General features: G+C 38.5%; 1 protein-coding gene across 10 annotated transcripts in view; it reads right to left on the bottom strand.

Moving 5' to 3' along the window:
- Positions 1 to 27359, bottom strand: part of LOC106036886 (uncharacterized) — a 221985-nt gene that overhangs the window by 118644 nt on the left and 75982 nt on the right. For 6 of the 10 annotated variants that reach the window (XR_010830807.1, XR_010830806.1, XR_010830805.1 and 3 more), the window contains one exon: positions 27115 to 27268. The exons of the other annotated variants lie outside the window; for them this stretch is intronic. Coding sequence is in view for 3 of the 6 variants with exons in the window: in XM_066995339.1 (XP_066851440.1) it covers positions 27115 to 27149 (35 nt within the window). In the remaining 3 variants the exon portion in view is untranslated. The remainder of the gene's footprint in view (positions 1 to 27114; positions 27269 to 27359) is intronic. 10 annotated transcript variants of the gene reach the window in all.

The following is a 27359-nucleotide window of genomic DNA, read 5'->3' on the forward strand; positions in this document are numbered from 1 at the left end:
AGTAACACATAAATATTTTAAATGGCCCAGAGATCTCCATACAATTGTAGTCCTCAGCAGGCAGCCAAAGCATCTGTCACTCTTCTGTTACTGCCAGTTGAATCTAGAATCACCAATGCACTGCAGGATTTGTCATAAGTAATACCTAAATACATTAATGGCCACCTAATTGAGAAGGCATTTGTAAAAACTCTCTATTGATTTTGTTAGTATTTTGCAGAAGATAGCTGGGTGGTTTGTTTGTTTGTTTGTTTTTCTGTATTTTAGGCTCCTAGATTCACCTGTTTTGAAATTTTGTACCACCCCCTGGTCAGAGGTATCATGTCTGTCTCCCTTTCCCCATGCCTGGGTTTCAGGGAAGTGAATCAGTTGTAGTCCCAAACATGGAGTTTAGTTTCTTAAAATATTCTTCAGAGTGAAACTATGGTTCACTCTTTCCTATTCAACAAAACATCAGAGTTTTCCCAAATCTTTGGCCTCTTTAGCCCCTGCTCCTCACGTACCTGCTGTCATCTGACTTCACATGGGAGGATACATAAGACATGATTTTAAATTAATTACATTTTTTTTTATTTGCTATGATTATGCCACAATACAAAGTTGGCTTTGCCTACCAAAATTAGCAGTGGGTGGAGAACTGCTATTGGCAGACTGTTCTTACAGATACTGCAAATCATTCTTGTTCTATCATGACAAAGATTTCTGATTAAGGAAAGGAAAATCCCAAATCAATTTAATTTCATGAAGCAAGTTTTAATTATTCACTGTGCTGTCCAGTGCTGAAGGAAAAAAAAAAAAAAACCACCCTGTATCTCTTTCTTCTCAGTAATGTCAACCATTTTCTTTTTTGTTGTTTGTTTGTTTGTTTGAATTTTAACAGACAAGGTTATTATTATTATTATTATTATTATCATCATCATCATCATCATCTTTAACCCCACAACAAAACAAAACAAAACAAAACTTTCCAAGGTCTACCTGTTCTGTAGCTCATACATGAAGGAGATTTCTTTCTTCTCATTTAATCTTCATCAGTACTCCACAGCATCCTCTACCACAGAAATTTATACCGTTGTTTGTTTCATATTATGTCTCAGAATGCCTTTAGAGTGCTAGAAATGTACTGGCAATTTTTCTAACTCTCTGCAGATCTTCTTGGAGTGCTTTTAGAAAAAAATGCTAGAGCTCAGGGAATGATTCACAGATTTCTGATATTTTCTTTAATACACAGCCACATGCCTGTGCAAGGCTGAACACTGCCCAGGCTTCCTCCAATCTCAACAGCCACAGGCACCACAGAGCAAAACATTAATATCCTGCCTCTCGATAAACAATACTCTCCACCTTCTTATAGGACACTATGAAATGGAGAAAGGAGAAGAGAAAAAGTTCTTACATTTTGTGATAACAAGAGGTACAAATATGCAGAGATTGACTTATATACTGGCCTTAACATTTTGCACAACAGCTATAATTAGAGCTTCCCAGCAGACTTGATTTTAACACCCTGGGTGATTATTTTTTTTCCAGGTTCCCTGCATAACATTAAGCAGATCTGTAATAAAGTTGCAGTACTTCAAAACAGTGGCTACACTCTGCCTCTGTGCACTGTGGTTGCCAGACATCACCTAAACGTGAGTCTTTTGTGTCATTCGTAGCTCACACATTTGGAAGAAACACTGAGTTCAACTTTAAACTGACATTATTGAGACTGACAGGTCTCATTTTTACCATCCATCCATTGAGGATGTAATTTTTGTACACTGTCCTATAAAACTAAGATGCCCCCTCTCCTCCTTCTCCCCCACTCCCCAGTGACAATGCTCAGTACTGCTAAAATTCAGCTTTCCACGTGGTAATGTGGCTTAAACCCAGAGGAGTAAGTGGACTGCTCAAAAACTCTGTGTAGATATATGCAGGTCACACCACTCTGGCACCCCACTTCTCTCCTCTGCTCCTGTGTGCACGCAAGGCACTGAAGTCCGAAAGCATCTCCCTCCCTGGCACCCTTGGGGCACGACTCCCACAGCCTGTACTTCACTGTCTGCCTGCCTAGGAGAACTGAGCGGGCAGCCAGAGTGGAGGGGCAGCATGATGAACATGTATACATTCACAAACAAAAGCCACAACTGTTGGGTCTTATCTTACGCTTGCCAGAAATTTCTCTTTATGATAAGATGAACAAAAAGATGTTCAGCAAAACCATAACAGGAATATTAACTGTACCAGGAACACAAGATTTTTTAATAGGCATGGCTCAGGAATAGGGCAAAGAAACTGCTATTTAAAGCCTGATCTTATGAACCACATAAAAGAACCTGTGAGACTTACTAAGTATCTAGCCCAGATCATAAGCACAGTCATCCTGACCCTCCAACGGCTTATATTCACATTAACAACCGTAGTCCTTGTCAGAAACATTTAAAATCCAATGACTAACCAAAAAAAAAAAAAAATTACTGCGGAGAATAAGCTTTAATCAACAAAAGTAATAACATCTGAGGCCACAGATCTACTCATGAGCTGAGGAAAATGGGCATTTACATCCTTGCCCGTCAAGAGAGAGCCAAAGGCAAATTCATTCATCAAGCCTATTCCAGATATCTGCTCTGGGAAGAGATGAAATGAAGTCTAAAACAGCCTATGTGTCTCCATTGACCATAAATGCAATGTAGTTACCATCTGACATGCAGCCTCCAGCTCTTGGGAACCAGGGAAATTCCATCCTCTGCATCAAGGGGCAGGTCTTCAAAATGTAATGAACTTTGTCAAAAGGTATATTGGTCCTCAGAGTAAGCTACTACACAGTTAGATAATGAAGGGCAGCAGAAAAGTAAAAAAAATAAAAAATAAAATAAAATAAAATAATAATAAAAAGATACGTATGCAAGAAGACTGAACAGAAATAAGAACATGAATGAAAATAAACAGGAACATGATTATAAACATGGAAAAACTCTTATCCCACACCACAGCATAATTCTTACTAACTGTGGGCATATAGTATTAGAACTGTATAAACGATGCTTATGAGCTTGTCCTGAAGTCCTTACCAGTTTTTTTTCCTATGAAAGGGGAAAGGAATAGAAGCATCTACACTCTACATGAATCTAAAATCTAACTGGAAACAGAAATGAGTATCCCATTGATTTTGAATAATATTTAGACATGCAAGTGGTTGACAACATGTCTACATCATCAGGGGAACTCAGTTGTGATCCCTGGAGTAACTCCATACAGATTGCTACATCTTCACAGAACAGCACATAGCTAGCTAGCTACATGAGGACACTGGCTTAGGTCCCAGATCCCAGACCTAGTGTGTCCCTGCGCAAGATGCCGTGGCATGGAATAAGCATGCTCCAGCCTCCTTTAAAAATACGTTCTATCATTCCCAAGTATCTGAGGCAGACTTAAAACTGATACCTCTTGTCTTCACACAGCAAATCACGTGAAAACAGAAATGAAATTTTACTCCTTGCTATGGATGTCTAAATGGCTTTAAGGTTTTTTATTATTATTATTTTATTTTTAAATATACTATGTGAGTCATATTAAATGAAATAATAAAAGCTCTCCCAACATATATGGTCTCTTGTTGCTGTCCAAGTGGAAACAGACTCACTCATTTCCTGATACCAACAGTGACAAAACAAGCTAAGTGGTTAATTGCTGCTGTAGACAGATCTAATCACCAGGAGAGAAGCGAGAGTAAACTGCATATAGTTGTCACCATTTAAACTGTTCACATTTTGTCAGCAGTACAGAAGTATTTGAGACCCTGCCAACAGAGCCTATTTTTTTGTTTAGGAAAGATAGTGTTACTTTGGATGCTACAGTTGATATGTCTTATGTTTAAAATATTAAATTGTATATATAATACAGATGTAATAATTCTGCAACTTTACAAGCAGAGAGCTTTAACTGGAAATGTTGGCTTTTTCTAAGAATTTGCCTTAATCCATGTTGCTGAACAATATAAAATGTGTGATGTTACAGAAATACAATCTCCAGTCTCTGGAGATCTGGTTGAAATTTTATATGCAGTTTCAATCACATTAATAAGAAGAGACAAGCCAGGACAATATTCACTCAGTGCAGACAAAAAAAAAAAAAAAAAAAAAAAAAAAAACATGTGGAAGAGAAATTCTGCAAAATATAACTCAGGAGAGGTGGTAGTCACATTATCACTTATCACTTCACCCAACAACTCAATCTCTGTAACACAGAAGCAGCTGTGTCACAGTCATTGCTGTGGTACACTAGATCTGCTGCTTTTGCCTTCAACTGTATTCAGGATTGCACAACACTGGTTTGTAGCAATATGAGTTTGCTCAGGTGCCTACACTGCGTCCTGCTAGTTCTGTAACTACACTATATGACAATCTGCAGGGAAAGAAAAAAAAAGTAAAAAAATGTAAAATATTCATGAGGTTTTTTTGGGGGGTTTTTGTTTGTTTGTTTTTTGTTTTACATCCAACTCGTTACCTAATTTTACAAATGTGTAGGCTGTTTACAAGCTTTGAATCAGACTTGTCACAAAAGAAAGATGTCATGGACTTGGTCCTGGAGCTGAAAAGCTTTTCTCAATATTTTCTTGTTAACACTTCAGTGGTTCGTAGTTGTTAACATTTGACTGAACTTCCAATAGCAAAAAAAAAAGCTGATTAAAGAAATGCCAAGGTCTAAATACTACACCTTCTCTTTATTTATTGACAGGTTATTAAAGTGATAACCACTGGTGGATATATCATAATGTGTCTGAAAAAAAGGAAAACTCCTGTCCCACTAAAAACTTAGTGTTTGCAGAAAATTTCACCATTCTGCTTAGTCTTAGAAGCCAAAGGAGGAAAATCAGATCCAATGGGAGTGACTGTAATTGTTGTATGTATTTAGTCCCATGGGCAATGCCATGGTGACTGACACTCTTAAAGTGCAGCTTTTGAACAGCATTTCATGTTTCCCACAGATTGCATCATTTCCTCCTGTCCTTTCAGGCACTCAGTGATTTTCAGAATCAGATCTTTACCCATTTTCACACTCTGTGTTATAATAAATTCTCAGTTACAATGTTTTGTTAACTCCCAGGTAAATAAATTGAAGTTTGCTCTCCTTCCTCTGTGAAGTACTTGATGCATTCAATGCACTGTGTTCATATGAATGTATCCCTCCATGTTTATACAGGTGGATGAATTCATGGACCACAATGCTTACACAGAAGTCATTTGAAGTCTGCTTGTAGACCTCAGTGATCCCTGGACTCAGTGATCCTTGTGGGTCCCTTCCAACTTGGGATATTCTATTCTATGGCCTGCAGAAAATGGCAAGATTCACAACTATAGACTTAGAATCCTAAACAGGGACTCGGAAAGACCCAAGGGAGGTTTTGTTAAGTTCTGTGAACTCAAGGTTGCATTTTTCATATACATGGCCCTAGCCATGATATGACATCCTAGTGGCACTACCTTTAACCATTTCCTGTGGTAGGAGTGTACACTTCTTGCCTCCTGTCCCAATTAATTTCCTGTTAACCTTAAACAATACTGTTAAAATAAAATAATAATTCTTTCCAACTGCTCACTTCCAGTTGCCAGTAACCTTTCATGACTAATGCCTTTGCACTAACTTACAAATCTATTAGACCTGGCCCAGTGAAACACAGATGCAATATTAGAAATTATATTGGGGTTGCTCTAAGTGTATAATATAGGGATCACATTTATTAGGACTGATCTCACCTGTCAAAGAGCAGAAGGTCTTATCTTTTCTTATCTTTTTTTTTTTACCTCTATATTCAGTAAAGAGAGGCACTTCCAGAGCAGTATTCCACCACAATAACTAAGACACATAGTTTAGAATAAGACAAATAGCAAACCAGACTTGCTGCCTCCCTTCTTTTGAGAGGGAGCCCACCTGCCCACTTTTTGGTACTACACAGAACTTGATATAGGGTGAAATTACTTAAGATCACTCATCCTTGGTGAGAAAATGCCTGAGTACAGCAAATTCAAGAGATGCACAGGTCTATCCCAGAAGGCTGGTAAAAAGTATGTATCTATATATTTTACAAGGGTGGGTTTGTTTTCTTGGGGGTACAGGAGGGTGCTGGGGGGCAGTTCCCTAGAGCTTTGGAAATGGCTCTTCAAAGATCAAAGATCTTAAACATATTTTTAACTTGTCCCTGCCATTCTAAAAACATAGATGGTTTGACACTCTCAAATACTGTAATATTCTGTTTGGCCGCAGGGATGATCTTGCATAACACATTGTAGCAGACATTCGATGCTTTGTACAAACACGTTACTGGAAGATACACAGTGCATGTCAATTTTCTGACATAAAGGTAAGTTTTCTGACTGTCATGCTTTTGGTAGCTCAATTTATCTGTCTTTTGGGAAAACTCTGGGACAGGATTTGAAAAGTCTCTGATCTTAGTGGATGTCTGTGTCACATTCTGCAGCACAAAGAGCAGGAGGTTTTATGGAAGATCAAAACTGCATTGTGCAACAAAGATTTGATGATCGTTTCTGTGGTAGCAGAAATATGCAACATAACCCCCTAAATATGCTGTCTGTGGAGTTACAATCTGTGCAGAAAGAAATAAAGAGAAGAGAGGTTAAAAGGGGTATATTTTTAAATTGTGCACGTCAGCATATGATTTCTTATTCACCAATGTGGAAACCACTGGGCTAGAGTCTAAAGCTGTGTTGGCAGCTCTGGAAAGTTTTCTCTGTGAAGTCTCAGGCAGCTGTATCTGTTTTAGGAGCATGCTGGCAAGCACGGGGGGGTCACTGAGACCTCATGAGGGGTTGGCAGCAGTGCCCTCCTGGGAGCCCATCTAGACTGGGCAGGTCTTCTGGCTTTGAAACCCCCTTCACCAGGGCCCACAGTGGGACCTTCCCTGGCCCGAAATATTGAAGAAGCAAGCCAGCAGGAAGAAAAGACCCTCTCTTCTTTCTCTGTGCTTCTTCCCTGCTGAATTTGCAGGTAGGGCAGATGGCTGTAACACAGGTGATAGACTCTGCTCTGTACTTCATATGTCACCAGTGCCGAGTTAAATTCCAGTGCAAAGAAACAAAAAGAAAGACACCTGTGCTATTCACACCACTAGGAAACATATCTCCAATAACCTGCTATTAATATTTGTGTAAGAATAACTTGTCTGTAAAAAGAAGCAAAGAAAATAGAAATCTCTGTACCAAAAACAGAGTTCTGATATCATCAATTTGGTAATCAGCAAATCACAGGTCAACAGAAACTTTGTGGTCAAAATCTTTGCTTCTGAAGGTATGATTTCAAAACAATGAGCTTTATTTCTAGGAACCAGACAATAAATAACCTCATGTCACCCTGTTTACGAAGACATAAGCTTGGATACAAAGAGTTCTCTGACCATGCTCAGAATAAATTTGCTCTGCCATTTTTAAGCAATGGTCCTGCACTCCTGTATAAATGCATACATAACTACAAGCTATGCATTATTGTTCAAAACACAATTGCTGGGTGAGATGAAAACCTAACAGAGTAACAGAGCTGGGAAACATGAACTTATATTTCACCACTGAAACTGTCTCAGTAGTCTCTCCTTAGCTTGGTCCCATCTTCACAGTGGGAAATCAACTTGCATGGTTGATTTTATTCAGTAGATATGTGCGAAGACAAGTAATAGAATTTGTCTTTACCATAGTAGATGGAATAAGGAGGTTTATGTCACTGGAGAGGAAGATTCTTGGATTTTCCCACATTTTGGAATTTACAGGCCATTGGGCAGCAGGAGTTCTGAGACTTTATTGAATGAAATATAGAGCAAGTACATGAACTTGAATTTTATGTGATTTCTGATTAGTTGTGCATTCTTACTGCTCTTGGGCTTATGTAGATATATTTCATTTTTCCACCTGTTGCCTTCTGTTTTATTCTCTCCAAATTCTCCATACTTGTTTCTCCATACTTATTCCCAAGACAGAGCAGTCTCTTCTAAACTCCCCTCAGACTTTTCAATTTTTTTTTTTTCTCTGACACAATTTCCTTAATTTAGATCTAAGGACAAGAATGCCCAATATCTCTGGAGAGATAAAGCTGGCCAGCTCATCCCTACACAACAATGTCACTGTTTCCTATTAGACAATAATCATCTATGTGGGGAAAAGTGCAGAGAGTCAGTAAAAGGTGTCTGGAAAAGTATCACTACTGCACAAAGAAGAGCTCCCCTTCCTAATGAGATCAATGAGCAAAGCAGCTGCCAAAACTGTATTGCACACAACAGGTTTGAACTACGGAGAGAACCCCAGAACTTGTGGAATGCAAGCCACTGAGCAACCCTTCAAATCTCTGACCAGATTCAGCCTCTTGAGCTAAACCCTTGAGGGCATGTGCCACGAGGTCATAAGCATCCAACCTACGTCAGCAGAAGTCTATATATTTCACTCATCTGCCACATCCTTACTGTATAAGTCAATGAGTTCTGCAGGTTTCTATACAGCTTTCAACTTGCTTGCCCTCTCATTAAATGCAAGATAATGTATCTGACTGCTTAAAGGTTTTGTTGTCAAGACATAAAACTTTTTTTCCAAATTATTATCTTTTATTTTCTAGGTAGTAAAGTGTTCAAATAAGCAAATCTGATTTGATTTTACCTTATTCTATTGCTCCATGACTAATTTACTTTTATTGCTTCATAAATGAACTACGTGGACATTTTACTCTCAGTTCTAAGTGCATTTTTTATGAAAGTACCCTATAAAGTTTTGTTTGTGGAGTGATAATATTGAACTTATTGGCATAAACTACAAAGTCCTATATGGTCTTTATCTTGTAAGCCATTGAGTTCACCTGGAGCGTTTCTGTTGTCAGTTCCAGTTTCAGTAATGGACAAAAAAAATATTTGCTGTGAAGAACTCAGCTCTAGAACTTGTTTCTCAGCTGTACTGCTAGTCCTGCCGGCCTTTAGGGTACAGTGCAACGCTTATCTGCTTACCTGTGCTTCTTCCTAATAAAATCCATGGGGCTTGTTATCTTAGCAGATGTAGCAGGGAAATTGGTTAGACCTGAAGTTACTACAGGGCATTTGTGCTCACAGATACTAATTAGCTTGGAGATCCTATTTTCTCTAACAGTTGTTGGTAATACACTGTGAATTATTTATCAGGCTTTTTGTGAGTGTGAATCCACCCAGATGATTGGGCAGTGGGCACATGTTTTATAGATATGAATGTCAATCAATAAATAAATAGATGTGAGCGCTTCTCTGCAGAGGAGAATCAAGAAATGATAGAAGAACAGCATTAAAAACCAGAAGAAGTATCCTGACACCGAGAGACATTTTTGATAGTGTCATAGCATTTTTTTCTTCAATATCTATTGACTTTCTGTTGTGGTATTTCCTAAAAAGTTATGCCAGTGCTTTAAGGGGTAGATACCCCAGTGCCACTTGCAGAAGAGCTTCATATGAATTACATTTTGCAAAGTAATATGGACATGCTGGTTACAAGGACACACACAATAAGTCATTTCTGTTCAAAATGTTTTACCTTCAAAGTCAAGGAACAAGGCCTCGAGCTCTATAAATAATATTTTATACTACAGATACAGCTTTCTTTTCTCTGTGCAAATGATCCAAGAGCAGATATGGGTAGTTTTAGCAATCATTTACAGCTGTCCAACAAATATTCCCTGTGAAATGTACCTCAGACTACAGGTGGCTTATGAACTATTCAACTATTTCTGACTATAGGCTTCTCTCATGACTCTGACTCACATTCACTAAGCAAACAGCTGTGGTGTCTAAGACCTCGCTGCCTCTTCTCCCCCCATCCCAGCTGTTTGTTACTGACCCTTTGCCAGAAATTCTTGCTCCTGTTCCAGATACAGCAAAACCTGCTGTACCTCAGCTGCTCTACTTCATAATCTGGCATCTTACTGTGAAACAACTTATACTACTAAGTTAAGCTCATGTCCAGGACTGTAAAATGGAACAGCTGAGGTGCAGTAAAATGCTCTGTTCTGCCAGGTCTGCATCAGGGGCCATACCTTGTTGAAAGAAGTGCTGATTTAACTACTTCAGCAAGACCTACCAGAGCTTCTGTCAGTGTTCCCTGATCACATATTGGCAACCACATTACTTTTAGGCATTTCAAAATGTTATAAACAAGGTTGAAACTTTTCATGCATGTAGTAGTACCAGCTACAGTAACTTCACTATGAAAGTGGAATAACTTTTGTCACCTATAAATTGTTACGTATATATTTGCTTTTAAAGCAGGAATTCTTTGTTCTTCAAAGAAACAAACACCTACAATTTATTGAGAAGCAAAGATGTATGAACTTATGAATGTTCATAAGAAACAGAAAAAAAAGAATCAGAACGTGCAAAACTTCTCATGTAGTTACAAACCTCTACCTCAGGCTTAGCTGAAATATACACCGTTTAAAGCAGGCTGGGGGAAAAGCAGGAAATTAAAAGAATACTGTGGAAATAGAAAGGGCAGTAAGCCTAGCTATACAGTAATAGTAAAGCCAAACTGTGGATCTCTTTTTTGATCATGTTTCTGAGTATAAAATAATAAAATAATAAAGTGAAGAGAGGGAAAGAAAAAAGAAAAAAAGAAGAAGAAGAAGAAGAAAGGAAGAAGGAGAAAGGAAGAAAGAGGGAAGGGGGGAAGGGGGGAAGGGGGGGGGAGGGAGGGAGGGAGGGAGGGAGGAAGGAACTACTTTTGGGAGACATTGTTTATACTTTCATTGTAGATGAAAAATATAAAGGATGCTTGTACAAAAGTAGCTACTCTGACTTAGTTGACTACTAGGTACATATATTTCCTGGGAAATTCTATTCGGGTTCGCCCTGTAACTACGGGTGCACAAGGGAAGGTAATTTGTAACACATTATGCTGTTCCCTTAAGTGAATTGTACAAGGAACACAGCAGGAAAGAATTTAGTTGAATATGTATGTTTATTTGAGAAGAAAATATCTTTTAATCCAGTTGAAGTCAACCTCTTATCATACTTCAAAATTAGAGAATATCCACAGAAATCTCAGAATAAGAATCAATTATTTATAAAAGAGAGGACATCAAAATGAAGCACTACATTGAAATAAAACTCAGCAGATAAAAAGGATAACCAGTGAAACACAGCCCAACTTGCATTGTTTTGCAAACATAACGTGCTATGAAGTAGACTATAGCAGCTGTTGCTTAGAATCAAACTGACGAGAAATTCAAGTGATTTATACTGTTAGACCTTTCTTCATTACAGCTGCTTCAGACCTTTTACCCTTAGGGGAAATACAGATGAATTTTGCAATACAAAAAGCACAATACATTGGACTTCATTTATTGGAAATAACAAAGTTTTTAACAGGGAAATATTAATACAGATGATGCAGCTTAATAAGATGTTCTTGAAAACAAATTACTTTTTCTAACATGCTCATAGCTTGGGATATAGGCATGTTGGAGATGTAATTACTCTAATTACAGGGAAAATTGAAGGAATTTGACTATAATTGCCTATTATCTAGTTGTTCTGAACATGCCAGTCACCATAACTACTTTTGCAACAGCGGATTTCCAAAGGGCAGTACAATACTGGTGACTGTCCATTTCTGTGTATGATTATTGACTGTGCTTACAACTTACAAGAAATAACACTTCCTAGGCATAGACCTATTCTCCAGCACTCACTTCTTCTTATGTTGTGTCTTTTTGTTTTTTGCCTTCAGCAATTTTGCTATGTTGTGTTAAAAAAAAAAAAAAAAAACAAAAAAAAACTTTTAGTTGTTCCTGGAGAAAGCTTGTGTTTTAAAGCACAGATTTTGGGGAAATGGTTTATTTTATCTTTTGTTAAACTTTCCTTTGGACCCTGAAGATACAGAATTGCTGAATCACAGACTAGCTGAGATTGACAGGGACTGCTGGAGATCGTCCAATGCCACTTCTCAGACAGGCTCATCTACATCAGATTGCTCGGGACTGTGACCAGTCAAGTTCTGAATATCTCCAAGAATGGAGATCCCACAGCTTCTCTGGACAACCTCTTCCAGTTCAACCACCTTCACAGTAAAAAGTTTTTTCTCATGCATACCCACAGTAAATACAGATTCATTAAAACATGTAGGATCCTAACTAATGCTTAACGTAGTACTCTTTCTACTGATCTTTATTTTTGTTTCTACATCGCTTATGGACTCAACCATTAGTCTTCTGTTGTTAGTCTCATTTATACCACTCAGTGGAGTAAGTTAACCCCATTTAAATTGACAGTCTTGTTTTCTATTCAATGGGAGTGAGATTTTGTACCAGGGAAGTAAGTTTCAAAGGAAATATTCTACTTTTACACTATGCACAAATAGAATTTGGCCTCTGCTATCTAATGTAAACCATGCCTCATTATTATCAGATTCTTAACGCCAAAATATGATGTGATTCATAGAAAAAATATGCAACAAATAGCAAATGTATCTGGCTAGAGTAAGTTACGGGTCCTCCTGAGATCAGTTTTAAAGCGCATATATATTTAATGAATGTCTGTAAGGAATCATCTGATTCCCTGGTTAAATTTTCAAGTCATTGGAACAATCTCTTAAGGAAATTCTGGCCAATGCAATAACTTTGTGTATGGTGTAGCCTTTGATAACATCAGGCACTGCAGACAGGAAAACAAAATCAGGTCAGTAGAAATGCCAAAAATCCCCCCCTCAGTTATAGGAGACTTTGCTTTGAATAAGAGAACTTGGACTCTAAAACTCATTTTCCATCATGAAGCATATACCTTTCAAAACAGCAGGAGGATCACAGGTGAACTGGCCTGTTAAATCCTTCTAGGAGCTCAGAAGATGTGCTATCACGTTTGTTGTCTCTTAGAAGGAGGGGATGGAGGTCTGAATACACTTGTGCCTTCCTAGAGTCAATACACACCATTGCCACTTCCACATTGTCCAGAAAGGATCCAACATTTTTCATGAAAAACCTGGATCACACTGATTGAACCAACTGACTTTTATTTATTAAACATCTGGAATGAGATTCAGCTCCTTCCAAAGCTCTTCAGTCTATCTCTGTGGACTTTTATGGGAGAAGTACAAGATCTCAAATATATATGTTAATGTTATGGACAACATTGCTTTGATAAATTGATAAATATTAAAAAAAAAAAAGAGAGAGAGAAAGAGAGAGGGAAAAAACAAAACAAAACAAAACACAAAAAAAAAGAGAGAGAGAGAAAAAGGAATGAAAGCAAAAAAAAAAAAAAAAAGAAAAAAAAAGGAATACCCATACTTCTTATTAGATAGCTAGATAGCTACACTTTATAATACGGTGGCATGGTCTAGGGCGGGGCTGTTATCATACAGTGGCATGGGTTTATATGCATCTGTATTACAACTGGTGTTGGCTATATATTTAGAGTCAGCACACTGGGGCATACAAAGGGCAGAAAAGGGCAGAGGACAAAGTGGCACTTGATGTGTGCTAGGTTGCAGTCAGAGACCCAAGAACTTATATTCTCTGAAAGAAAGGTAACCATATGAAGAGTGTACATATTTATACAGTACATGTAGCTCGGAAAGCCAGCTGGCAGCTCTCCTCGTGTCTGCTCTCTGGGTGAGCATAACCAACAAGGCAGCTGCAGGAGCAGGAGCCCACCCCTCCCCCCCCCTCCCCCCCCAATCTACACCATTTGCACAGGAAAGGAGAGGAAAAGAAGGAAAACTGGATGAAAACCTCTCCATACTCTCCATAGAGCTTTTCCCTGAGCAAAGAGAGGGCACCTCTCTTCCCTTTCCCAACCTCCTTCTTCTTCCTTGAGCATATTTCTGGGACCAGCGAAAGGATATGCCATCTGCGCTGACTGGGACAAACAAGATAAAAATCCCAGGGGAGCAAACATAAGTCCTATAGGAGGCAAAATGATATCTACAGGCAAAAGTGCTTGGTGTGAGCTCTGTTTTGAGTGATGAGCAGAGGGACAAGGGAGGCCACGACAAGATTAAGGTGGATACACTCCCAGAGAGAAATAGCCAAAATGCCCTTGTTGGTGTCACTTCACATTAACACAGCTGGCCAGGACCCCCAGGCCCCCTTCACAGACAATGCCTACTTTACCCTTTACAAAGCCTGTAAAGTGCCTCTTCTGAGCATTTCTCTCTTAGTTCCCTGAAAGCGTTCCAGACACTGCTCTCAAATGCTCTGCCTTTTTACACTTACTCTCTTCCTTTCACCTTCCACCTCCCCAGCCCATCTTAGGCCTGAAGAGGTATACTACAGATATTTGTTTGCTGGCTTGGTTTGGGTGTTCTAAACAGACAAGACAATATACCTGAGCTTTTAGCAGATTGATTCACTTGAAAGCTGCCCAGCACGATAGCTGAAGCCAAGATGCATTGTGCGTGTACTCTAGGATGGATGGTTCAAATACATTGTCTTGTAGGAGGGTGGTAAGGGAGCAGGAAACTACAGCTTGCACATACAGGTTGAAACCTTTTGCTGGAATTTCTATACTCCTGAAGACAGGAATGACCAAGGATTTATAGAAGTCCTTGGTAGAAGAGAGGGCTTGAGAGTATGCAGATATAAGGGCAAATTCTTCTCTTGAACTAATGTGGTGGATTGAAGAGAAGAAATTAGCTGTATGAAATAAAGCCAGGTATTGTGACTCTTTCACATAGGTAAATATTTCTTAAATCTTTTTTTTTTTCTTTTTTTTTTTTTTCTTTTTCTGAGGGTTATTTTTTGGTATATCCAGCTGTGCCCTGTAGCAGAAAGGAGTATCTCATAATGAGCTCTGTTATAAATGGCTCTGAAACACAGAGTGTTGGAATGCCACTAAAAATATTTTGTCTGTGGCTTTTGCTAAGGCTCAGCTCCTCAGGAAATACTTTCATTGTTTAATGCTGTCATTTTGTACATACCCAATATTTTCTTAATCTGTCACTGGGAATAGTTTATTTATAACAAGCTTATTTTCCAATTTCATGCTGTAAATATGTCTTAACAGTCTTGCCAAAAATACTAACTATTCACTACAACTACTCAGTTATAGAGATTTAACCAGTTTATTAGCTTTTAAAAATACCAGAAGTGTGTGTCAAATCCTCCCTCGCCCCCCTCTTTTTCCACTGAAGTAGTGGACGTACAAGTTTGGGTCAGGAGTCACTCTGTTGATTAAACAAAGTTATAAAAATGAAGGATGGATTGTGTCTCTAGATTTAGCCCTAAGTTTGTAATTTACATCTCTCCATAAGTAATTTCAAGGGGCAGTGGGACTTCAAGACACCTACTCCTTGTTTCTTCCTTGCTCCTCAAAAATTTGCCACTGGCCTGGCTTATAATAAAGACAACTTATGGCAACTGTAATACAAGAAGCTCAGATGCTCTTGCTGAGGAATTTTTGGGGAGACTCCAGTGCTGTCATTAGGGCATCTCTTGTTCTCCCCTGGACAATGTGTAAGAAGAGAAAGAGGTCTCTGTTTCTTACTTCTTACAGTTATTGCACAGATTGCCTGCTGAATTTTATAGCTGGCAACCAGGTAAGGCTTATAAAATGTGTTTCATATGCAGCACATCCCATAGCATTTGTTCTGTAATGGGATCCTGTTTGTTTGGGGGAGCTAACTGATCAAAATTAGCTCTCTTAAGAGTCTTGTACTCTTTAAACACTATTAAGTCTATATATGTGTGTATGTGCATGTGTGTATGAACAAGTGTCTATGTAGAGAATAAAAATGAAGCTATGTGGAGTACAGAGAACTTGTTGAAACATTCATACATCTGCCAGCAAGCTTGCTGACAGTTTGGGGTTTTTTAATATATTTACACAGCTGTAATATATATACTTTTATAGGGAACATTTTCCATCATTAGCTTTCCAACAGGTTAAGAGGGTTATTCATAGATATATCTACACACAATGAACCAAATTCTGGTCTCAGCTGTAATAGTGTAAATCCAGAATCACTCCATTAAAACCAATTGCTTTTTTTTTTTTTCAGGGGTGGGGGGTGGGGAGGGAGGGTTGTACCTTGTAACAGAAAGGAATTTGTCCTCTGCGTATTCCGAGATCGCAGCACAACTGCTGACCTTCTGTACCCGAGCAGATAATCTGCCGTTCATTTCTGTGCCACAGCAGTGGAAACGGCCTGCCTGCTCCCAGCGCGCTCCCCGAGCCTATACCTCGGTTGATAAGATGATAGGAATCAATCTTCCTGAAAGCAATGTCCAAAGGACTGTCTCTGGGACTGTTTTTAATTCACAAGTGCTGACTTTATCTCACCAGCGTCTAAAAAAAAGTTTCAAATGTCCCCAGATATTTATTCTTCCTGACTAAAAACCATATACATTCTTGAGCCATACCTGGGGGAAGACATCATTTAAATATGCTTTGTCATATAGGCCCCAAACTGATCTTAACTTTGCAAGTGGAAATCTTTTGTAACTGTGCTGCAGTCAATAGAAAGTAATGCCAGATTTCTGCTGCCTTCACAGAGACTAGAACTTGTTCTTTGCTGGGTAGCTCCTTTTGACTAATATGGTTAGACAAGTTTTTAGAGCAAACATTCTGTTTCAGCAGTGTCAGGAGATTTTTAAAAGCTACCTTGTCACTTGTCTTAATATAGCAGTGTTATGGCTATAGGAATGCTCTTTCAGCAGCTCCTGCACTGCCATTTCTCTCCACTGGAAGAAGGTTGAGGGATAAAAAGGAGCTGGGAAGAACTAAGCCATACTCAACACAGGGTTTTCCAGGGAGAGTTAGCTGCACTGATTTTTAGGTTCACATTAAATTAATTATGCAGGAAGGAGTAAGCAAAGTCATTTAAATAACCTGGGACACACTCCTGCAGCACAAGAGCAAATAAGAAGACTGAGGCCTGGTTAAAACTTGGATGCTGCCTAAACTGAATGACATCCACATCAAAGCAATATTTTTTTTTGCAAATGTTAGTTACAAAACAGTAAGTCCCCACATCACGAAACATTGCCTCTCATTGCAGGACAAGCTGCAAGATAAACACTGAAATCACTGAAATGCATTAGACTGGAAACTACCTTCTACAGGGGCCAAATCTCACATATTTCTGCTCTACCAGACTGAGCTACGCCCTGACACACACTTTGAGCCTCTCACATGGCTGGAGTAAGCCCTCAATAAGTTGCTAGTGAGAGAGAGCTAGGTCTGAGTGGCCTCGCTGCCCCCATGGGCCTGTGTGCTGGGCTGCTGCCTACGACTGGGGCTACCTCAAATCCCAGCTGCTTTCAAGGTCTATTGTATCTTGGCTGAGTGCAAAACCCTGTGCAAAGATGTCCTCATGGCCTGGTTACACATCCATTTCTGCTGCATACAAAGGAAAGGGAGGGATTTCTCAAGGCAAGGTTATTAAAGTTCCTCATAAGGTGCTAAGAAACCCAAACATAAACTCCCTCAAAGATAACAGAAACTGTCTGAGAAATTCTTCATTTCAAGTGTTTGTATAGCATAGCCTTATATAATGTTACAGACTGTAGTCCTGTCATAATCTTAATCATACACCAGCAAATGTTTTCAAATATAAAGCTTTTTGATGTCCTGTTTGCTTTGGACTCACTACTGTAGGTCTCTGCAGGATGTTCTGTTTACAGAAGAGATTACCAAAAATAAAAATTACAAAACAAAGTGGTATAAGTTACAGAAATGAAAATAGGAATGCCTCACTACGGAAGTTTTTGCCCCAAGTCCAGATATAAACAAAGCTAAAGGGACTCAGTATAAATCAAGTAATTTTTCTATTACGTAAGACAGGGGCTCAACAGCTATCCTGGCCTTGTTTTATAAGCCATAACCTGGAACTATTTTAAATCTACTTTCATAGAGTTTGCTGTTCATGAAACAGCTGCATTGAGATGGATTTTTTTTTTGAGTTCTTTACCTTCTAGATGTCAAAAAAAGTCTTATAAAAAGTAGTTCTCACTTATGAATCATTTGTCTCTCCCTTTCTCCAAATCTAACAAGAAAAGGCAGCTTTTGAAAATTTAGCCCCTTTCCATACCTTCAAAGATGCACTGAGCTCTGAATTTTGCACTGACTTACAATTACATATATATTACAAGTGGGGAAAATATTGAGTTTTGCTCCATCTTTCCCGTCCACTTTCTCTCACTCTTTTTCCCTCTCTCTCCCTCCCCTCTCCCCCAGTTTTCAATTTATTATACTACAGGTTTACAGTAATATATGTGCTGCACTTGCTTTAACTTTTTCTTTAATATCTGTTAATTTACTCCCTCATACTCAAACCCTATTGGGCCATGGAGGATTCATACTTGGCACCAAGAGCACTGCTGAACACTTACTGCTGTTCACCTTATTCCTTATCCCTGTCATAAATAATTTGGACACCACGTGATAATTTTTCTAGCTTATATCATAGTAGTATATAGAAGTCCCAATCAACATCAACGTCCCTGTAGTCCAAATGTTGTTCAACTAAATAGGCTGTAGCAATGTGGCACAACACAACACAAGGAACCTGGAGACAATCTAGCTTTCTCAATATGCTATTTCCTTAATTAGCCTTGACAACAGTTTTCATGGGTAAACTCTGTGTTGATATGACTATCCTGATTCTGGCTCAGGGCATGTACGAGCTGGTGATGACCTAGCGCAATGTGTCAGGTGGCATATTGCTGGAAATGGACCTTTCCCCAAAATTGCTTAAAGTCTGAATAGGCAAGACATACAAATGGTATGTGGAGAACAAAGACACAAAAAGGAGAACATCTAAGGCCACAGCCACCAGCCTATTCCTGTGACCAAGCCATTGTGTTCAGCTTGACTACACACCGGTGGCAAGTGGCAGGGGCAAACAATCTTGAGCACAACACAACTCAGTCAAGTATGCTCACACCCTTCCTAATTACTTTGTGCAAATAGTCCCATGAGTGTTGGTGTATTATTCACATCAGCACTTGAAGGAAACAAATATAAGCCCTTCTTGTTTCAACAGCTCCTGGCTATAAGTCTAATATGAGATAGTTTTGTGCAATAACAGGTCTAGGTTATCTATGTGGTCTCCTGCATTGCTACAGAACCTGACTGTAGGGAAGAAATCTGCCAGAGCAAAGATATACCCCTGCAGGCAGCTGATACAGTAGGGTTTATAGGTATAAATTCCTACGGATAGGTGAATTATATTGTCCATCAGCAGGAATACATGCTGACAATGTGTCCTAGCTGGGGTCTACTTTGTTCCTTCCTGACGGCTATAAGGCAGCATATGAAGTGGGTCCTGTGTTGGCTGACAATACAGCAGCAGCAGATGAGTACTGTGATAATCACAAAATACTGGATAATCACCACTTTGTTGTGTTGCATTACTGCTCAGGAATTACCTCTCCTCTTCAGAATAAGGAGAAAATTTTACTGACTATAATTCATTTTGTAAAAATTAGTCATCAATTATAGATACTTAGTTCAGCTTCAAGAAATGTGAACCACTGATCAACAGAACCATTATGGTTCTCATTTATTACCCTATAACTATCAGTATTACCTAACATGAGCAATCACATCACTGGGAGCTTTCTATCTGACTGGAGAGAAAAAAAGGAAAAAAAAAAAAAAAAAGGCCTAATCAATAGTTATCCACAAAAATGTATATATTAATTTAAAAAGAGAGAGAGAGAGAATTTGAGAAAGTAAAATACTTTTTTCTTTCTTTCTCTGTGGGTAAAAAGCGCTTAGCTCAGAATATATACAGTAGAAGAAGAAGAAGAAAAAGCTGTTTACAGCAGCACCCGAGTCACAAAAACCACTAGTGCTCAGCTGAGCATGTGATTTGTGTGTTTGGAGGCATGACCCACTGGGTGCAGTTAAACTGCTAAGGAGAGTATGAAAAATAGCTCAATCCTCCGTGAGTGAATAAGTAGTTTCTCTGAAGATCGAATATGACACATATTGCAGAGCTCAACAGAAGCAAAAATCAATTCTCAGATAATTCTTCTTTCTAACTTCAGATGAACTTTAAAGGAAAGCTGAAAAAAGCATGTACAGACAGGTCCACAACCTTTCCTAGCCCCTTTGCATTTCCAGGAACAGGCAAAAACAACCAACACAGAAAGATATACTGGCAAACAGAGCCCGTGTTACCTTCATTTTCTTATTCCTCTCACCTACCTCGAGGGATTGACCCCTTGGAGGTATTACTGCTTCACAAAGCTCCAGCCTGAGTAATTGTCCCCTGGAGAGTATTAACTAGAGATTCCAATGAGAACAGAGACAACATTGCTCTGCTTCCTCTGCCAGCAGCTCCAGGCTCAGAGAAGCATAGAAATGTTTGTTATTCTTCCCCTCTTCAACTCCCCTCCGGTCAAGACACCTTCCCTTTGCAGCTGACATGTGGGAGCTTGCAAAAGCAAAAACACTTCATTGCTCACCTGGAGAAACCCCTATTAGAGTATGGCCACTTGTTTACTTCTTAAGTAAAACCCTGGGCTGATATCTCAAAGCATTAAATCACTTGGCCAGTTTTGCAGCTGGAGCCCGAGGATTTGCTGACTCCTCAAGGAGCATGTTGCTGGATAAAAAGCACCACCAGCAATTGCACAGCATCACCTACCTTTGGCCATATAACACTTAGGCAGGCTCCCCTTCCTGTCCATCCTATGGGCCATATTCAGGAATCATACTTACTCTTCAGACCCAAGCCCTTATAGAAAATGTTCACATGCCTGAAGACTTTGGATGACCGTGGAGCAGTAGTTTTGAATATGAAAAGTTATGCTTTGTGGTAAAAAGAGTTTCAGGGAAAGTTTATTCACCATTATTCATTTTTAAGTGAAAAAGAAATGCATACTGTTGTGTTTTGGCTACCTAAGTGCTGCAGCTGCATTAGAAGAGATTTGTCCACCAACAGGAGGTTTCACAGGCTCTTCCCACCACTCTGAGTAACATCCAAACTGAATTCAACACTTGTGATCTCTTCTTAGTGTTGTTATGAGGTAATGGTTCTCTTAATCTAAGTCTTATCTTTCCAGCTGCAGTTTTCATATTTTCCTCTGACTATGCTAGTCACATGAGAATGAAGGACATTAGAATTTAGTAAATCTTTCAGAGTTTAAGATTACAAAGGGTGGAATTTGTTTAACCAATTGACTTAAGTTATAAATGTTCAGTAGTCTGAATTGAAGTGAGCAGCACTCTAACAACAGAAATGTGCTGTGAGAAATTCTTGGTTTATGAACATCTTTTAGTTTTCGCTTGTAAGAGTTGGGATGGATAAAATGTACAACAAATAATAAAGTAAAAGAAAGTCTGCCTGTTTATTTCTCTCCTTCTCTATCTTAGCTCCAATTAGATATATTTAGATATTCATTGTGATAAAATTTTGCTTATGATCTTTATTCAAGCTGCACTCCAGTAAAGGCAGAGTTTTTCTCTGTATAAATCAAATTTAATTGATTTATACAGCTCTACCACTTCTGAGGTGGCATTAGCTGTGGAATTTATTAGTTCTAAGCATGATGTCCATCTTTGCAGCACAGGGAACAGTGAGGCCTTGATTGTGTCTGACGCTTCTGTGTGTATGTGAATGAATACATGTATGGATGATTATGGACATGCAAGGGTTCCTATGTAAAACACATCTTCCCAGAAACTTTTTTAAGGATTAGGCAGCTGTCCAACATCTGCAAACCTGCTATCATTTACCCAACCTCTCTCACTGTTGTCCAAAGGGAAATTTTCTTCCCAGGAAATAGAGTACTAATTGATTACCCAGAAAAGAAATTAATGACTCAACAATTGTGACCAACAGGTGCTAGTTTGGAGATAGCCAATCCTGAGAAATGTCATCTTTGTCAGGCTATAATTTCCATTCTGCGCTTGAGGGGGGTTTTAAGCTTTGAGGGCTTTTTGGTTTTTTGTTTGTTTGTTTTTGGTGGAAACATACAAAATATCATGTGACTGTGAAGCTGTATCACAGGGTAGCTCTCTGCTCTCCATGGTGGTTTGGATATACTGGAATTGCTCATGCTGGGAGTGAGGTACATGTGAGGTACAGAGGCACCTCTCTGATAACTGTGGTCCCAGCCCTGCCTCTGCCCCTTATCGAATTCATGTCAACTCTAATCAGAAGCCAGAGCACAATTTTTTTGCCATGGTATGTCAAAACACTACTTTGCAAAACGTCCCTGCCAAACACAGTTGAGATGCTTTGATAATACATTATTATGCATGGTTTCAAATCAACATCAAATAAGGAGGCACAAACAGTTTTGCTGTGAGTACAAGGATGAGAATGTAAAAAGGAGAGGGGTTTAATTTCTGACAACTCCTCTGAAATTGGAGAAAGCTACAATGGTAGTTGCTCTTCATCCATGAGAGATGAGTCATTAAACATGAAGGTACACTTATTTCACAGTTTTTGTGTTATATTCAGCCAAATGAAACAGTCCATTGTTAAGGGCTCAAATACAATCATGAGTCACAATATTCTTTTTCCAATTCTCATAAAAGTGGGGTAAACTCTTCTGTGACAAATTCATTCTGTACAGGCAATTTTCTATCAAAGATATTTTGATATTTGATCAGTACAGATCCCATTCTACTTATTGTGTCAAATGAACCTGCAGTCTGGAGTTGCAATGGAGACAAGTGTGTTACCTTTTGCATGACCCTTTCAGTCAAGAGCAGCTCACTCATACATCTCTATTTTCTGAGATCACTAACTGCCTAGAGCTGAAGGGAGGCAAAGCATAATTCTCTGAAATTATGCAGTCTAGAAAGATGACAACATAAAATAATGGATGATGGATCACATTAAATCTCTCTGAAGATAACAGAAGTTGCAAGAGCTGCACTTCCTTCAGGGTAGTGATAAGTAGGTTATAAACAACTTTTTGTATTTTTCAGTGAAGCCAGAGCAGTGTCCACACCAAAGGCTTATATGACTATATCCAGCCCATGTGTGCATGGCAGAATTTCTCTGATTCTGATTACAGATTATAGAAGAACCAGCAAAATAACTCAGTAGGGAGACAAAGAAAGAAGAGTGCAAGGAAGAATCAGAAACAAAGCCAAAACAAGTTCTGGGAGCTATTCTTCAGAAAGGCCTTAAAAGACCTTTGTGGGATGAGTATTCCCACAGAAGAGCTTGGAAATGTCACCAATGAAGATGTTTCTAACAAATTTCTAGTGTGTAAGGGGAAAGAGGACTTTGCATATTCCCTTTAAATAAACAGGATAGCCACAAAGATACTCTGTTCTACAGTGACCTAAAATTTATTTTCCTGTTGGATCCTATCCGAAAGCTATTTCATGCCAGGAAAGATTACCAATGATTCCAGTTCTAGTGGATGTTGTCCTCAGGTCCCAGCCACGGGTTCTCCATTGGAACTTTCTTAATGGAACACTTGCAGGGGAAGATACAGGTTTGACTCTCACTTAACAGCAGCAGAGATATATCAAGGAAACGATGACATTTCCTAACCAATTTTTACCCATAGAGAGGAATCTAGTTCAAGAATTATTTTCCATACAAACTGTAAAGTGTTCTATGACAGAGATTTTGAAATCAACATATCTTTCTGTTTCCATAGCTATAATTTCGTATTTACAGCTCTATCCAGGGATATCAGAAAGTGAAGTACTTACATGTATCTTTAAGCAGAATAGTAATTCCATTAAATTAAACACATATATAAGTGCTTTTCTGGCTGGTTCCAAAAGGTAGAATATTTAAAGAAATAATATATCTAATATATGTCTATACATCTAATAATATACCTAATACATAAAGAAATCTAATATAAACAACTAATGACAATACTCAAAATATTTAGTCTCCAGCTCAGAAATAAGCAAACTTGGAAATCTATAAGGAAAATAATTCCTGGGCTTGACTCACCTTTCCACTGTGGATTAAATTCTTAGTAACACACAGAGTAATGTAGAACAAGCAATTTGGTGTCGAATTTAGGAAAAGATGCCAGATGTCAGGAAAACGTTTAAATGGTGTTCAAGAAACAAGTGTAATATGACAGATGATTTTGAATCTTTACACTTTTTTTTTTTTTTTACCTTATGAAGCTAAATCAAATTCACAGCAGTGATCTCTGTTAGCTCTCTGCCCGACAATATAATAGTCAGTTGCAGGGACTGAGCAGCACAGATTGAGCTCTGCATACGTCACAAGAGAAGAGCCAGTAGTCTGCACAGCAGACACGTTAGCAGGAGAAAGGCTCTTGCAGCTCCAAAGGAGCAGTTACATACCTCACACCTGGGAGCTAAGTTGGATTTACATAGTGGGACCTCACAGCTCTGAAGGATACCATGTGTAAAGACAGATCGTTTCAACTCTACACATTATATGTTTGCCAAAGAGGCTGCGAGTTATTAAGAGGAAAGAACTGGGAAGTACTTATTGTTTTGGAGGAGGGAGGATTGTTTCCCAAGCAGCTTTTTCTCAAAATATGAAGGCAGACATGAAAACCTTAAGTATTGCACTAGTCAAAAACAGCTAGGAAATTCAAAGTCAAGGCTGCCACTGTGTCCTTGGTTGACCCTTTCTTCGATGCCCTGGGATTGAAAAAGTTTCATCTCAACATATGCCCTTGGGTATCATATATATCACAGGACTTACTAAGAGGGTGCAAATTCTGCCTGCCTGCAACTCTACTGCTTCAGCAGATGCGTATCCAACATGAATTTGGTCCAAGGCACATGTTAATGCCAGAATCCTGGCCTTTGCATTACAGGTTTGCTCTATCACTAACCCTTGTCATATCAGTAATGCTCAACCTGAACTGATTCAAATCTTCTTTTATTGTGTGACAAGAGATGCAGAAATGATCTGAGAAACCATAAAGCAAGTGCTTACTATGATGCCTGCTGCATCTGACCTACATTCTACCCATCTGTTACAAACCTCATTTATGGAAAAACTGAAATTTAAACACTTCCTGGAAAACTAAGAATTCTTAACTTGGCCATATTTTCTCTAGTCGCATATGTTATTTGATACCTATCTGTCTTCTTACTAACCTAAGATACTCTAAGATACTTCCATGGAAGACCTAGAATGAAAATATTCCTAAACCACAACTGATTATCTTCTCTGATGTCCAACACGAGAGACATGTAGCAGCTTAGAATTCAGGGAATGGTGGAGCACCACAAAGTGGGAGAAATCACAGGCTTTTATGTGTTGTTGCCAACTAGGAGCCTTAACAGGTCAGTAATCTGAGTGATTATTTATTCAGACCAGATCTGCGAGGAACCACATGTCTTCCTGCTAATTTCAGTGTCAGAGCCATATGATGTCCTGTCACATTAGGAAAAGGAGGGGAAGTAGCAAAAGTACAGAAAAGAGCCTGGGAAATGCATCTCTAATAAATTCTGCTGCAGTATGCCATCTGTTCCAATGGGAAATCTTATGCTGTCATAAATCTCAGTGTTGTGGCTAGAAAGACCGAGGGCATGCAACCCAAATTTTTAGATACTGTGTTGTGAAAACTACATAATAGAGCTGAGACATTAATTTGATGAAGTCAGATATTTATTTATTTATTTATTGGTTGGGAATACTTATTGAGAATATTATTCTCTCCTTTAATTAATTCATTACATAAGCTCTGTAGGTGATGAGGTTTGTTACAACCAGCTACCACAAATATTGACAAAAAAAATTTGACCTGCATTTGCTCACTGTGCCTGGTTACCGAGTATATATAGTAATGTGTTTTTTACTCCTGCTGGTGGGCAGAACTTTTATAATGGGAGGAGACTAAAGAAAATACCAGACTTTGGACCCTCTCTTGGAGAAAAGCCAAGACGGAAGCTGAATCTTTCTTGTACCTTTCAAGTCTTTCCTGACTGAACAAGATTTAACACCAAGACGCAAAATAATATTTACTTTTTACTAATAAACTTCCTGTTGACCACAAATCACAATCATGAACAAGGACTCCTTAAAGGTAGCAAAAATAGAGTAAAAAATTAGTCTTTGTTCCATGGAATGTCTAATGTAATCTCTTTATTTCTATTTTCTACTATTCTCATGCACACAAAGTACCTGCTAAATGTTACTTAGAATGGGGATAATCACATCACAGGCAAGCAAATTTGAAAGTGGTTTCTGTCTTTTTTCAGTGTCTAGCAATGCCTTGTCCAAGGGAACACAGACCAGTTCTAACACAAATACCAATGGACTGTCAGCTTAACATTTGTTTTTTGTCAGAAACATTGATGTACAGTTCAGCCACGGAAATGTTGTGGAAAATCTTGATATTCCTGCAGAATTTCAGGGAAAAAAAAAAAAAAAAAAAAAAGCTATTTTTACAGAACACTATTCAGAAAACATTGTAGCCCACCTAGGACTGGAACAGGAACTAATGACTATAGAACATACAGCTACTTTTGGCAGTTCAAATGTGCAAGTTTTCCCAAGCGCTCTTTAAAAAAGGCCTTCCTCTTCACATGGTATCAGTTTTCACAATTTACAGGCCCAGAGTTTGAAAAATCCTTTATTCAGCCATGGAGAATCTTTTATTATTATTATTTATTATTATTATTATTATTATTTTGTGTATATACTCACCTATATTTGTTGGGACAGTAAATAGAATAGATAACCCTATAATCCCATTAAAAATAAAGCAACATCTCTAAGTAAGCTAGACTTGAATATATAGACAAAAAATATGCTCAGGGGTTGTGCATAGCTAGTGAAATAAAGTAATAATGAATTATGTTCATCTTTTTAAAGTCAGATAACTGTGTGCAAATGTTTGAGCATAAAGATCCACTAGTTCTTTCATGTAGGACGATTTTAAAATAAGGAATGTTGAATGGGCTGGAGTTATAAGTCATGTTCTTCAAATATTGATGTTAGCAAAATTTTTTTCAAACACTACATTGCTTGTAAAGAATATCCTTTCTAGACTATCCTTATGGCATATGCAAAACAGAAAAGTGTGAGTGTGTGAGTGTTACTGATCAGAAGTGGGTGATTCTCACATACAGTGGTTCTTTTGGATCAAATTCCTGGAGATATATATATATATATATATATATATATATATTCCTATTCAGTAGCCACCACTTTTGCATTTATTTAACTCAGGAACTCAGTATCATCAGGTTTTACTTACAAGAATGCTCCAGAGACAAAGACGTCCTCTTCCATAGATGGGTTGAGAGACAGGTCACTTACAGAAATATGGAGGTGTGTTTCTAGTTGTGCTGAGGCTGATATGGACTACAGAAGTGTGATCTGCCCGTGTATCTGAAGATCAATGTTGACTTCTATAAGAAGTAGATAAACAATACATTGTTGAAACCAGACATGGGATAAACTTTCTCTGTTTACCTTCCCTACATCTTTGGCCATCAGGTA

Source organism: Anser cygnoides, chromosome 1 (genome assembly GCF_040182565.1).
Source record: "Anser cygnoides isolate HZ-2024a breed goose chromosome 1, Taihu_goose_T2T_genome, whole genome shotgun sequence".
Taxonomy (NCBI): Eukaryota; Metazoa; Chordata; class Aves; order Anseriformes; family Anatidae; genus Anser; species Anser cygnoides.